Here is a 14,527-nt window from a genome sequence, read left to right as displayed (position 1 = left end):
TTTTTATTTTTTTCCCTTGTCTTTCAATTGTGTCATTTCTTAACAAAATAGAAGTAATTAACCTTCAATTTGACCATAGAAAGATGCAATTGATTAGAAAAAAATATTACTGACTAAAATGAAAAAAATTACCATTAACTATAACTAAAAGGGATTGGTGGTTTATTGTAGCGGGAATTACTGTGAACTGTAAGTGTTTTCACTGTGAATTGCATTGTTTGGCACTGTAGCGATAGTTACTGTAAACTGTGAGTATTTTCACTGTAGACTACACTGTTTGGGTTTGCTCTTTGCTAAAAGCACTGTGGATTGAAGTTATGTAATGACAAGGTTGTCCTTGCCACAGAGAGTTGCAAAGATTGCAAAGGGGTAGGGTTGTCTTTTTGGTTAGGAAGAAAATGGTCAGTTCGGATTTTGATGGGGCTGCATGACCCAGGCTGCAAACATCTGGCGCTTGACTTCAAGCCAGGATGCTAGGGCTAGACCCGCGCGCCTAGCAGCAACCCAGAAAAAACATGGATTGCACTCTTTCGAATCACAGTAGACTGTGAGTTCTTTCACTGTAGGTTGCACTGTTTGGGTTTACTCTCTGTTAGGCTCTTTCAAAATGCGTAGGAGTGGACATATACACATTGTATTGTGGATGACACTATAGCCATAGACTGTTTTCATTGTGGACAACATTGTAGAGCCCTGGGGAGGCGTTCCTCTACTGTGTTTTTTGTCGAGAATTACAAGCGGAGGCATTGCCTACTCTGCCAAAAGCTATTTGGCCTAGCTTGGTTGCTGGACCCAACGCTGTTGGGTTTGGCTGCCAAGCCAGACCCAAAACACTTCCAAAAAGAGCAACATCGTTAAGTCCTATTGTCAAGCAGCACCCAATAGTGTTGGGTTTGCCTGAGCCAAACCCAAAACACTTCAAAAGAAGGTTGGGACTGATTGCCAGCCAGACCCACCGATCTTGGGGTATGGCTGCGCAGCCATACCAAAAGATTTTATTATTTATATTTTAAATTTTTTAAATTTTATTATTAATAATATTATAAATTTTATTATTTGTATTATAAATATTATTTTTTTATTATAATTAAAAGTATTAACATAAAAAAATTGTATTATTTATGTTATAAATATTATTGTTTTTACTATAATTAATAGTATTATTTATGTTATAAATACTATAGAAGGGGGCATTCCTTTGCTGTGTTTTTTGACAAGAATTGTGGCTGAGGGCATTGGATACTCTGCCAAAAGCTATTGGGTCTGGCTTGGTTGCTGGACGTAACGTTGTTGGGACTGGCTGTCAAGCCAAGCCCAGAACACTTCCAAAAGGAACAACATCGTTGGGTCATGCTGCTTAACAACACCTAATAGTATTGGGTCTAACTGAGTCAAACTCAAAACACTTCAAAAAGGGGTTGAGACTGACTGCTAGCTAAACCCACCGATCTTGGGATCTAGCTGAGCAGTCATGCCCAAGGATATTATTATTTATATTATAATTTTTTTATATTTTTTTATTATTAATATTAAAAATATTATTATTTGTATTATAAATATTATTTTTTATTATAATTAAAAGTATTAATATTAAAATTAGTATTATTTGTTTTACAAATATTATTATTTTTATTATAATTAAATGTATTAATATTAAAATTAGTATTATTTGTGTTATAAATATTATTATTATTACTATAATTAAAAGTATTAACAAAAAAAATAGTATTATTTGTGATATAAATATTATTATTTTTACTATAATTAATAGTATTAATATTAAAAATAGTATTATTTGTGTTATAAATACTATAGAGGGGGCGTTCCTTTTACTGTTTTTTTTTTGTCAAGAATTGTGGCTGGGCATTGCCTACTATGCTAAAAGCTATTGAGCTGGCTTGGTAGCTGGAGTCAACGTTATTAGGTCTTGCTGCCAAGCCACGTCCAAAACACTTTTAAAAAGAGTCACCAGCGTTGGGTTCTGCTGCCCAGCATGACCCAATAGTGTTGGGTTTGGCTAAGTGAGACCCAAAACACTTTAAAAAAAGGTTGGGTCTGGCTGGGCAGCGGAACCCAATGTCCTTGAGTCTGGATATGCAGCCACACCTAAGGATAATATTATTTGTATTACAAATATTTTAAATTTTATTATTAATAATATTAAAATATTATTATTTGTATTATAAATATTATTTTTTAATTATAATTAAAAGTATTAATATGAAAAATAATATTATTTGTGTTATAAATATTATTATTTTTAGTATATTTAAAAGTATTAATATCAAAAATATTATTATTTGTGTAATAAATAATAAATTTGTACTATAATTAAAAGTATTAATATAAAAAATAGTATTATTCGTGTTATAAATATTATTATTATTTTTATAATAATCAACAGTATTAATATCAAAAATATTATTATTTGTGTTATAAATAATATTATTTTTATTATAATTAATAGTATTAATATTAAAATAGTATTATTTGTGTTATAAATATTATAAGAACTTAGGTAATGTGAGTTTAATATTATTATTAATATTGTAAATATTATTATATTCATTAATATTATTAAATTTGTATGAAATATTATTACTATACAAAATACATAAAATAGATTTGAAGGGTAAAATCAATTACTATTGTTGTTATTATTATTATTATTATTATTAACTTGGATCAGGCATCCCCTTCTCAGACCCAAGAAACTTGGGGCTGGAAAGGAGCACCTCACCCAAGAAGTTTAGGTGTAGCTAGAGTGCAGACCCAAATCTCTTGGGTCTTGCACCACGCCTAACCCAAGACTTTTGGTCCTTCGTTTGAATCCAATCTCTTGAGTCTTATGTTAGAATCCAAGGCTAATGGGTCCTGCTTTAGGACTCAATGCTCTTAGATCCAGCGTAAAAATCCAAGGCTAATGGATCTTGCATTAAGACCCAATTCTCTTGGGTCCGGCGTCAGGACCCAAGGCTCATGAGTCTTAGGTTTCTAAATATAATTATTTTTATTATAAATATAATTATTTTTATTATAATTAAAAGTGTTAATGTCAAAATATTATTATTTGTGTTATAAATATTATTATTTTTATTATAATTAAAAGTATTAATATTAAAAATAGTTTATTTGTATTATAAGTATTATTATTTTTTAATCAATAATAAATCTTTTTAGATTTCCACTAAGTTATCTTCCACGGGTGGATACAAGTTTTTTTTACATAAAAAATAAATATTATTTATCTATTTATACTTTGTCATGGATATAAAAAATAAATATACAGATTTTTTCAACATATTTTTTACATTAAAAAAATTATAATAGTATATAAAAAAAGCTTATATGTATTTAATTAGATAATTTGATAATCCACGTTTATTATCATTAACCTTCATTTTTACCCCCTTCTTGAGGGGAATAAAAACTTTTGCTGAAGTTTATAGTTAATATCATTTTAACATTTGGTATCGTAATTTCCCAAAATAATAAGGAAATCAAATCCTAAGGGGTAATTTATTATTATTATATTTTGAAAATAAAAACATACATATAATATTGGCAGCACTCTTGACAAATTTATATTTTTTGACCACTTAAAGAGAGAAGCATGTCTAGAATCGGGCGAGCTCTGCACATGAGCTCTAAGGGCTCAACTTTGAACATGGTCATTGCTGTCTTCTCTGTCATGTCAATCTTGTTTTCACCAACCCTTTCCCACTCAAAGCACTGTATCAACGATCCCAAAGTTAAGGTCATCACTCTGTTTGCTAGGCCATCTCCAGGACAAGCTCTCCTTCCCATCCCAAAGGGGATGAACTTGCATGCATCAACTCTGCCTGCAGATTCAAATCTCTCAGGCTTGAAACTCGTGGGCTCATCCCACAGTGTAGGGTCTCTATGGAGAGACCATGCGTTTACAAATAATATGGTCCCAGCTGGGACATGGTATCCTCCAATGGTACAGTCGGAGGATGGCATGTGCGGTGGTATAAGGGGTGTCACCGGACATAGACGCAGATTCTCGGAGATGATGCTCTGAAGGTAATGTAGTTTTGCAAAATCTGACTCATCTATCAAGCGGTCTCCAACTTGAGCGTCCAGTTCTGCTTTAGCTTTCTTTAGCACGTTTGGATGGTTGAGTAGATTGGCTAATGCCCATTCCATAGATGTAGCAGCAGTCTCTGTTCCCCCAATCAACAACACCTGCACAAAATACTTAGGATTTTAGTTTGAGCTATCTTGAATATGACTTGTTGGATAGATCCACAGCCGAAGCTTAAAAGAATCTTGACATGCAAACTAATCTCACGACATTCTCATCGTTGAAGAAAAACGTGTGGCTTAAGGTGATCGTTTGTGGTTTCTCTTTGTTGTTTTTTAATGAACGAAATTTAAGAAATTGAAAGGGGAGATGATACCAAAAGAAATGTGAGTGAATCACAAAGAATAAACAACAACAAAAACATCATGTGTTTCCTTACAAGTTAAATGATTGAATCAACATAAAAAAGAGTTTGATTTGACTAACCAGAACATGGCCTTTGATTACTTCATCCGTGTAGTATTCAGGCTGTTCTTCTTGCAGAGCAAGAAACCGGTTTATCATAGTGTTTCTGTCCCTGTCATCTCGATGCTCATCAACCAGTCCTTGTAAGAACACATCCATCTTCTTACTTAGTCTATCCAACTTCTTCAAGTGCCCAGTAAAATCAATCCACTGCAACAATGGAATCATATCCCCCAAATTTCTCACGGCAATACATTCGGCAAACTCTTCCATGATCTCCTTAAAAATCCTAGCCTCTTCAATTTCCTTAACATCTTCTCCATAATACCTCTTCCCTGCAACCATTCTCATTATAATATTACTCGTTAGGTCCAAGAGCATGGACCTTAACTCCACTTTAGCATAGTTACCATGCTTGGAAACACCGTGAAGTCTACGCAGTAAGGCCATGACTTCCTCTCTTCGGATGCTAAATAACGAAGTGAGGCGAGGAGGGGAGAAGATTTCAAGAGCGCTTATGCGGCGAAGGTTGCGCCAATGTTCTCCGTATTCGACTGAGCCCATTGTGGTGTTGTTGTAGTTTAAGTACTTGCTGCTCAAGAAGTAAGGACGGTTGGCCAAGACAATATCGTTCTTGGTGAAACATTCTTCCACGGCCGATGGTGAAGATATGACAACGGCAAGGCGGGATCCGAGCTTGATAGAAAATATCGGACCGTATTTTTTTGAGAGGGAGTGGAGTGTTCGATGGATAGGTTGCTTGAGGAGATAGAGATGGCCTATAATTGGAAGAGCAAAAGGGCTTGGTGGGAGATGATTGATCTTGCCTTGCTTTCTTTTGTGGAGCAAGAACTTCGTTGAAAGAACAAGAAACACCATGCATGGAAGGAGAAAGGAATAGCGTAGCCATAGCGAGGCACTGTAGTCTTCTTCCATGCGTACCTTTGTTGAACAGGCTGTAGCTTACCGATCCTCCTTTTAACCAGCCAGGCAATTCTTCTCACTGCATGCAGCCTTCGAAAACTCAAGGGTCCACTTAACTGCGTGCCAGTCAAATTGCGCAGCATGGCAATCAAGATTTTCTTGAAAATTAATACCATAACATCGTTTGAAAAAATAAAAATTGAAACGATAAGAAAGAACCTCAAACTCTGCCAACGTTGAAGCCACCACCTTTGAATTTTAAAATGGCAAGGCAAGGCACCAAATATTATCATTCCAACTTGACTGCTTAGACTCCATGACTTTTTACATACAAATTTCAATATTTGTACCAAATATTCTTATTTCCTTCATGATGGAAACATAAAAATCCTCCACAAAACATATAAAAACACCAAATTTCAAGGTTCTTCTGTTAATGATTAATAAATTATTCAGTAAAACGGGAGAATATATAAATTGTAATAGTCTTCGTAAGAAAATGTCATCACGAGGGTATCTAGAATCATTAAATCCTAAATTATTGGTAAAAAATTTTATCAAAATATATAGAAATTAAGGTATTTACTTCGAGTTGTACCAGCATCCAAGTCCAAATCTTCTATGTCAAGTCCAAACTGGATCGGCTGCAACTCTCGTAATGATCCACTTTCGATTATGAGCCAATGAGTTTTCTTAACATGGAGAAGCCTGGCCATTGCAGCTTGCAAGTAATCCGAGCCCAAGCTCAAAGAGTATTCTTTGTAAAGGCTAGCTAGAGAGGATATAGTCCACCTGAAAAGAGTCAAACGAAGGCGACAGGTGATTACTTGACTAGAAAAAATCACGGGAGAAATAATGGTGTCGAAAGAAAATTCCACACATCAGTCTCTGTTTTATCTCTAATTGCTAAATCTTTTCGACGTGACAGGTCTAATTTTATTTTCAATCAAATTAAATAAGATATTTAGTATGTAAAATGTAATTAAACCGATTAAATTTTTAATAATAATTTGATTGATTAAGCCAAACATGGTATAAATCTAGCCAGGTCAAAATTAAAGAAAAAAAATGTTATTGGCAGGTAGGAATGCAAGAAATTTAATTTAGAACAGTGTTCACTTTGATGAAGTTTTGAGAGCATGCAGCTCAGATGCCTCTACTATCTAAGAAGATGACAGTGAAAGCAAGAATCTTCCACACAGTACCTGGAGGCAGAACTCTCCTTTTGGTTTCAAAGTTAATTTATTTATGAAAATTATGTTTGTTACCGTAAAAGAAGGGATGCTGCCGTAGTCGGTGTTATTAAGAGGGTGTTGGGGTGGGAGGTGTGGTTGTTTTTTTTTATCAAAAAGCTACTACACCTCTTACTAAAAAGCATGTATTTTTTGCTTTTAGAAAGTGTGGTGTGTGCTTTAAGAGGGTGGTACCTTAAAAAAAAGCTACCACACCTCCCACCCAAACACACCCTAAAGTTGTTATCGGCAACCTTAAGGGGTATAATTTAACTAGTCAGGTTATAGGTTTATTCTCTAGAGATCACCAGTTCGAGCTCTACAAATCTCAGGGTCACTGGATCGAGACTTACATGGTAGTTAACTTCAGGGCCCGTGAGATTAGTCGAGGTACACGCAAGCTGATCCGAACACTCATATTAATAAAAAAAAAAAAGTTGTTATTGGCTCGATGGATCAATTCAATAACTTGTTGATTTGAGATCTGATTTAAATTTTATTTTAAATTAAATAATTATGAAAATTATCGGCATGTAGTAATCGATATTATTAAACTTATTCTGGCTTGGTGAATCAACTCGATGACTTATAGTAATCGATGTTCTTAAACTTGTTTTAACTTGATGGATAAACTCAATGCTTTGTTAATTTAAGATTTAAACTACATTTTATTTTAAATTAAATTATATAAAAATTGATCTAATTAAATATAATTTTAAATATATCCTTGTAAACTCGATCAACGACTAAGACATTGACCTAGCCTAGTCATGGAATTTAAGAACTTCGACAGTAGCATAGAGACCTAGCCTAGTATGGTGAAATCTGAGGGAAAGAGAAGGGTTACTTCAATCGGAGACTAGGGTTTGCAAAGAGATGAGGAAAAAAGGAAGAAGAAGACAGACGTCCAAAAAGAAAAGCTGAGAGATATATGCTTCTTTGGAGTGCTCTCTTGTCATGGGACCCTCTGTTCTATCTTTTTTCAAATGTCTTACATGTAAATGAGAAGCATTCATCTTTCTCTGTGCATGAAAAACAAAAAAATTTACGTCTGAGAAATAAAGAAAGGCACTTCTTGATTTGACAGGGCACCAAATTAAGTCTCTTTTTTGGGATGGATTCTTTTGTTTTTTTGGAAAAGAAGGAGGAGGAGATTACAAGAGATCTTGATGATCAAGGTTCATAAAATACATCACCTCCCAATCTTTTCCTTAAAATTTTGGATTATATCAGCATTCTTTTACACTTTTTTTTTTAGAAAAATAGTTCTTTTTCATATATAATTTTAGCTGAGAGGATTCTTGGCTTAATAGGAATATCTCTATATGTGATTCACGTGTTCTTAGATGAAATTTAATTAATGTTTTGAAAAAAAATAGCGAAAACATAAAGGATATGTCTCTTAATGTTTTTTATTTAGAGATTCACTCCAAAATAGTTCCATAGCTAGATTTATTTTATTTTTGTTGTCTTCATCTTTATAATCAAACATGTTTTTACTCCTTTTGTATATATTATTTTTGCCCCGAAACACTTGTTCTCAAACACTAAATGCTTGTTTATCTGGGTATTATTGGGTTTTCTGAATATCATATATGCAGTGAAAACTATGAAATAAAATTATTCAGGAGTCCATAGGATCCCGTTAGACAGATCTAGAATTGTTTAGGGATTTATTACCTAAACATCTTATCTTATTTCGGCTTTGAATAATTCTTTAAAGGATGGGTTGCACAACCCATAAGTTATCCAATTGTCAGGCCTCCAACGATAATCCACACAGACCATCCTTGAAAAATATCATAAATCCCTATTTAGAATATAGGGATTGCTATGCCTAGAATGCTAGCTCTAATTCTGTGTTTTTGTAGTTTTTTTGTCTCACAGATAACAACCCCAAAAATAAGAGGCATGATTTACTATTTATAGGGAAATCTGAAATACCCTATAAATTGATAAAATATCATTTTGCCTTCTAAATAATATCTGTATATTAATTCGGGAAAATTTTAGAAATTGATTCAATCAAGTCTTTACTTGGTTTTTCTAGGTCTAGAAATATATTCTAGACTTGTATTAAGTATATTCTAGTCCTTAATTTTTAAAATATATTTTAATCAAATCATGCTTAATTAAATTATCCCAGTTTAATTTCAAACTAATGGTTTTTAACATGTGTGACCTATTAGGTTCTTAATATGTTTGTTCAAATATAAATTCTAATTCTAATTAAATAGAATTAAATAAATTAAGCAATTTAATTTATTATCAATTAAACAATTGATTAATTTATATTTAAAGATCAGGTACATCGTCTAGCACTGTGTTATGATCTCTCAAATATTAAAAAAGTCATTAGTGATTTGACTAACCTTTCAGTGACCGGTTTCTTAGTGTAATTAATATCTTAAATTAATAATAATGTTCTGATTTAACATTAAAGCATAAAGTATGTCTTCCATGTTAAATCATGTTTGTTCTCTATATAATAGTCATTAATCGTTTGAATGAGATTTGAAACTCTTTTCAAGTCTCATTCTACATTGGCCAACTAAGTCAATACTATTTGAGAATAGATAGAACATTTTTCTTAATTCACATAGGGTGATGAATTCTCTCTTGATCACTCAAGTACCTTCATATAGTTCATGTCATATCCAATGCCTGTCATTTCGTTATGTCGATTAAGATAACATGTAACATAATCAAAACATAACATTATCTATATAACATAACTTTGTGATCTCAAGTTTAAGAATCAATTACACAACCGTTACATGAGCCTTTTCATAGACATATGTGATCTGTTCATATGAAATTCTCATATGAGTCAGTTAAGTGTACATGTCTTATGACAAGCACCTACATATTAGTTTTAGATATTCCTTATACCTCAACTTATGAGAATAAATGCTTTTTTTTATTAAAAAAAATTAACATAATATATATAAGCCTTTATGGCTCTAATGAATATCAAATATTTAAGAGAACATCGATCAGGAACATTTTAGGAACAATGCTTTAATGCAATAGGAATCTCATAACTATAATAACTTTACAAATTTCTTTATAAATTATTTTTGTTACATGAACTTTATCTTTACTCTAGATACATTAATCTAATATTATATAAATATTAAAAATAAATTAAGCTTTTATAAATAATAAAAATATATTTATATAAATATAATAATATTATATGTAACCAATAATTGATCACAAGATATTAAATTAACAGGTATTTATATGCATTTTTAAAAAAATAAACATCATTTCTATGTTCTTATTTTTTCTTCGCTGGAATTATAGTTTTTACCGCGGGCACTAAATAAACACACAGCCTAAGATTAGATTGTTAAAAGATCGGGGGTGTTTGCCAATAGTATAGCACTTGGCTTTTGTGTTTCTGACAAAAGTTGTGGGGCTGCTCTGTACAGGTTGTTCAATTTCATTTCATTTTTTATTGATGGCAATGCGAGAAGCAAATGTGGTGGAGATCATCAATCTTTTCAAGATTTATTCTTTTGGCCACACAGCCATGTCTTTCTTCTCTCAAATCATGGCAGTATGGTACTGCATAGTTGTAAGATCTCAGAAACATTGATTCTCTCTCTGTCTTTCCCTCTTAATTTATCTTCCCTCTTGCTTTAAGTTCTTGATCTTATGCTTGGCCTTAGTTCACGTGCCCTTGCTCAATAGCAAAGCTTTTTTTTTTTTTCAAATTAAATTATACATGTAGCTTGCAGCAGCAGCAGCCTTTAGTTAACTTAACCTATTTGTGTATGTCCCAGCAGCTTTTTCTTTCTTTTATTTAAAGGGAGATTATGTGAGATATTGCTTTGCCTTTCCCATGATTACATCTCAATACTTACACGTTGGATTTGAGCTAGGCACTTAGGCATTAATCCCATCAAGATGAGCTTTAAGAACTTTAATCCAGAAGGCAATAGTCGAATTTCCACTAGCACTAACCTCTGTGTTTTTTCTTAAAACAGCATTGTTCTTGATGATGGGTATAATCATCCATCATGTGAAGAATTGACCAATGGCTAGTCACTTGGTGGTTATGATTATTTGTTAGTTCCTAATTATATATTTAGAAGTTGATGAATCATAAACTCCAGCCGGCCTCATCAATAATCAGAGTTACATGTTGAACATAGGGAAAGTTATTAAACCCGGCAGGGTCATGGATTAGCCAGGTTAACCTGGTTAGTTCAAGACGATATCGTTTTGATTTTTTTTAAATTAAACCAGATTTTAATATATTAGGCCGATAGGGTTTGACCGGGTTAACTGTCACTCAGTATAATTTGAAAATCAACTCGGATCTTAGATCGACGGGTCACCGGGTTAACATGCCGAGCCAAACTTAATCACTTTGAAGGTAGGTTAATTGTGGGGCTAAGGTTAATGTAATGTAATTAAGCACTCAAAAGGAGACAACTTTTTAAAGGCACCAGTAGACCACACTTGTTTTTGGCTCTCCAGACATGAAGGCCCATGCTTTTGATTTCTCAGTATGCTTCTTGAGACAAGGTATAGTATTCAATAAGTTAGGCAAGACATCAAGATCATGAACATAAAAAACTGTATCTGATATAACTTTGTCTTTACATTTTCTATTGGAGTATAAAGCTACTTGGGCTCAGCAGCAACAATGACTTGAATTATTCTCTAAGAAGAGTGGGTGTCTTGTTTTTCCATGGCACCTTCTACCCTATAGGACCTCAAGACTTAGATAATGCATGCTCCTACATCTCAGGATCCAACCCAAATGCCTTCCAACTCCTCCCAGGCTACACTTTATGTAGCTATTATCACAATAGTGTAGCAGATTAGCATCGCACCTGTTTCGCCACACCACTAGAAGAGCATCCACTGAAGATCTGCACAGTTTGCTTCCCCACCATCACCCTCTCTTGATTGTCTACAAGTATGAAAATTCTGTCCCCTTGTCATTGATTTTTCTAGCGTGAGCTTCTTTGATCAGAATTATATTTTCTGGTGTTTTTTTGTTGTTGCTTTTTTGCTAGAAATTAATGGTATTTAAATGGCCATTTCCATTTTTGCAGCTTTGACATCACATCTAATGTATCACAATTCACAAGTGGCATCACTTTCACCATGTCTTCTGAGTTTAATCTTTATCTCTGTAGTCTTTTGTTTATAGATTGCAACTATTTTGTGGCAATTTATAATTTCTGTGTGCTGATGGAAGTCAATAGGCAGGCATTCTTCGCATTGCAAGTCTTAGTGTGTGTTGAACTTTTGTTCTCTTTGTTTGCGGTCAGTGTTCGAAGACAAAAGAAATAGAAATAGAAATAATGGAAACGTATTTGGTTGGAAAAACAGAGACAAGACAGACATAAAAATAAATTTATTTTTAAAACGGTTTTGAAATGAATTTTTATCATTTCAAAACAGGAAATACATCTCCTCTGTCCCAATTGTCTCTTTCTCTTATAATCAAAATATGTAGTATTAATTTTTTTTTTCTTTTACAAATTTTCTTTCTCAGGGATAATGACGGGCAGGAAGACCAAAGACAGGAAACAACAATTGAATCTGTCTGAATAAGCTTTAAGTCTACATTTATTTGATAATTTTCAGAGTTGTTACTACCCGCAATCTCCCTTCAGAAGACTATGAACGAACTAGGTTCTGAAAGATCAAAGCCATGGAACATATACACAAGTTCAGACCCTGCACCATCTCAAACAGGAGTTATTGACAGGGAAGCTCCATGGAAAAGTTTTGGGACATCCATGAATGCGATTTCTTTTGGTTTTGTTGCAACAGCAATCTTGGTATCAATGTTTCTGATAATGGCCATCTTTGAACATCTCTTTCGGCCTACTCCTCCTTTTTCCTCACCTCAGGAGGTCACCAATGGTTCTGCGGAATCAAGACCACTACACAAACTCAGAAATCCACAAACAGTAAGTGCCCGTTTGTCTACGTGGTAATGCCGCATTTCAAACTATATTTAGCTTGAAAAAACATCAAATTTTTATGCCTTTTCAAGCTAAACGCAGCTTCGGTTTCTCCATATCCCGAGACACAAAATAGATACTGTTTTTTGAAGCATTGAAGTTATAATGTGCTATACATTCTAAATTTTTGACCAAAAAGAGAAGCAATTACAGGGTATTTTTATGTGGCATGTGTAAGAGCTAGTTGTATGCTTCTACGGATTGATGACAATAAGTTCTTGGCTTGGTAACAGGTTCCAGCAGCTTATGCATCAGATTTTTCAGTGGTGATGCCTGGACAGCAACACCCTACTTGTATTGCCCAGCCAGCACCTCTACCTTGTCCAAGAGAAAGGATAAATTGGCCTGCCCATGAGCAAATTACTTGAAAAACATGGTGTAATGCTTGCGTTGGATCATGTAGAAGATGTTTTGTTATACTATGTATCTAATCCAGTATAAAAATGGTTCATCACAATTATGCAGTACTCATTTCTTTGGCTTTTGTTACCAGATTGGATTTGTTGATGAAAATCTGGCAATTACTTGAGAATTTGACCACTCTTGACAAATCAAAAAAGAAAGAGACCCTTTTCTACCAACCAAGCTACTTTGAGGGGGCAATTCAAAGAAAAATCTACAGTGATCAAGCAGTAACAGCCAATTCTTACATCACAGCAAGAATTACACCATGGTAGATTGATACAATAAAAACCTCTGAAAAATACATGCCCGTAACCCATTAGATAAAGTTTTGTTTTAGGGATCATTCAGTGACTTTAGCACCGGATGTTTCCAAAATAAAATGAGTACTCTTTGTAGAAACAAAAACTTATTACCAATTAAAATTTTATTATGTTTTGTTTTTATTTTATTTTCAGATAATAAAATAAAATTAAAATTAATAACATGAAAAATAAATAAATCTTTATATATTTCTTAGCTAATGAAAGGTTGACACTTGAGACAAGATATTAAAAATATCTTTTCATAAATGAAAGATCTCATTAATAAGAATCAATCAATAAAATCATGTCATGTAGCATTGAAAAAACACCTAAGAGCCCCTACAAATTCCTATAAATAGAAAGCTTCAACCTAGGAAAGAGAAAAGAGAAATTCTTGGAGATACAAATTTTATTCAAAATAAACTCTTCAAGCAAGGAAGCTCTCTAAAAAATTCTCAAGCCTTATTCATCTACGCTTGAAATCTACAAAGAATGAAGCTCTTTTAAATCAAGCATAAACGCTGCTGCATAAGAGTTCTTCAACAACACTTTGGAGACAAATCAAAGGTACTTTTCAAAAAATCAAATCTTGCTTTGCAATACATGCCTAAATTTGTGTTCTTGCAAAGCACAAATCTTGGCTTGATTTATCAAATAAATCAAGTTATCATATATCAAATCCAAATGAAGAATCAGAGGATTGTTTTATTATTTTGAAAGCATAGTTTTGAAACTCGGCTCGGCCCGGCGGGTCGACCTGAGGCTGGAACCGGGCCGAGTTTAAGAAAAAATAGGGAAAGAAAAAACCCAAGGTGACCCAGTTGACCCGGCAAGACCCGGTCAAAAACTCAGTTGCAATCCGTGGACTTTTTTTTTTTGTACTAAAACGACGTCGTTTTGATTTTTTTAAAAAAGAATTGACCCGGACAATCCGGTCAAAACCCAGAACCCGGGCCTTAGACCGAGTTGACCACCGAATCGGGTTTAAAAACTATATTTGAAAGAATACTTTAAATAGATATTATACCCGATCATAATATATTTATACACGTGTATTTATTTAATTTAAGGTATACACTCTTGGGTGAAGTAAATTCAATAATAAATATTTGTTAGCATTCCAACCTTATCGAAAGTCTAGTACTTATTAATAGT

At 33.4% G+C, this 14,527-nt stretch overlaps 2 protein-coding genes across 3 annotated transcripts; one reads left to right on the top strand and one right to left on the bottom strand.

Moving 5' to 3' along the window:
* Nucleotides 1–3,489: 3,489 nt before the first annotated feature.
* Nucleotides 3,490–5,510, bottom strand: LOC18111162 (cytochrome P450 81Q32). The gene is made up of 2 exons (XM_006389463.3): nucleotides 4,535–5,510; nucleotides 3,490–4,209 (listed from the first exon to the last, which is right to left on the bottom strand). Exons 1-2 carry the CDS (start codon nucleotides 5,447–5,449, stop codon nucleotides 3,583–3,585), a joined length of 1,542 nt encoding a protein of 513 aa, XP_006389525.2. The 5' UTR covers nucleotides 5,450–5,510; the 3' UTR covers nucleotides 3,490–3,582.
* Nucleotides 5,511–10,094: 4,584 nt separating this feature from the next.
* On the top strand, nucleotides 10,095–13,136 carry LOC18111161 (uncharacterized). 2 transcript variants are annotated; one of them, XM_006389462.3, is made up of 3 exons: nucleotides 10,095–10,252; nucleotides 12,191–12,611; nucleotides 12,899–13,136. In XM_006389462.3, the coding sequence occupies exons 2-3, from the start codon at nucleotides 12,318–12,320 to the stop codon at nucleotides 13,031–13,033; spliced, it is 429 nt and encodes a 142-aa protein (XP_006389524.3). In that variant the 5' UTR covers nucleotides 10,095–10,252; nucleotides 12,191–12,317; the 3' UTR covers nucleotides 13,034–13,136. The 2 variants fall into 2 exon arrangements, with proteins under 2 accessions (XP_006389524.3, XP_024452652.2); XM_024596884.2 differs by lacking the exon at nucleotides 10,095–10,252 and adding an exon at nucleotides 11,235–11,605.
* Nucleotides 13,137–14,527: the final 1,391 nt, after the last annotated feature.

Source organism: Populus trichocarpa, chromosome 3, assembly GCF_000002775.5.
Source record: "Populus trichocarpa isolate Nisqually-1 chromosome 3, P.trichocarpa_v4.1, whole genome shotgun sequence".
Taxonomy (NCBI): Eukaryota; Viridiplantae; Streptophyta; class Magnoliopsida; order Malpighiales; family Salicaceae; genus Populus; species Populus trichocarpa.
The sequence above is the reverse complement of the archived record's forward strand: the minus strand, read 5'-3'. Positions and strand labels throughout refer to the sequence as shown.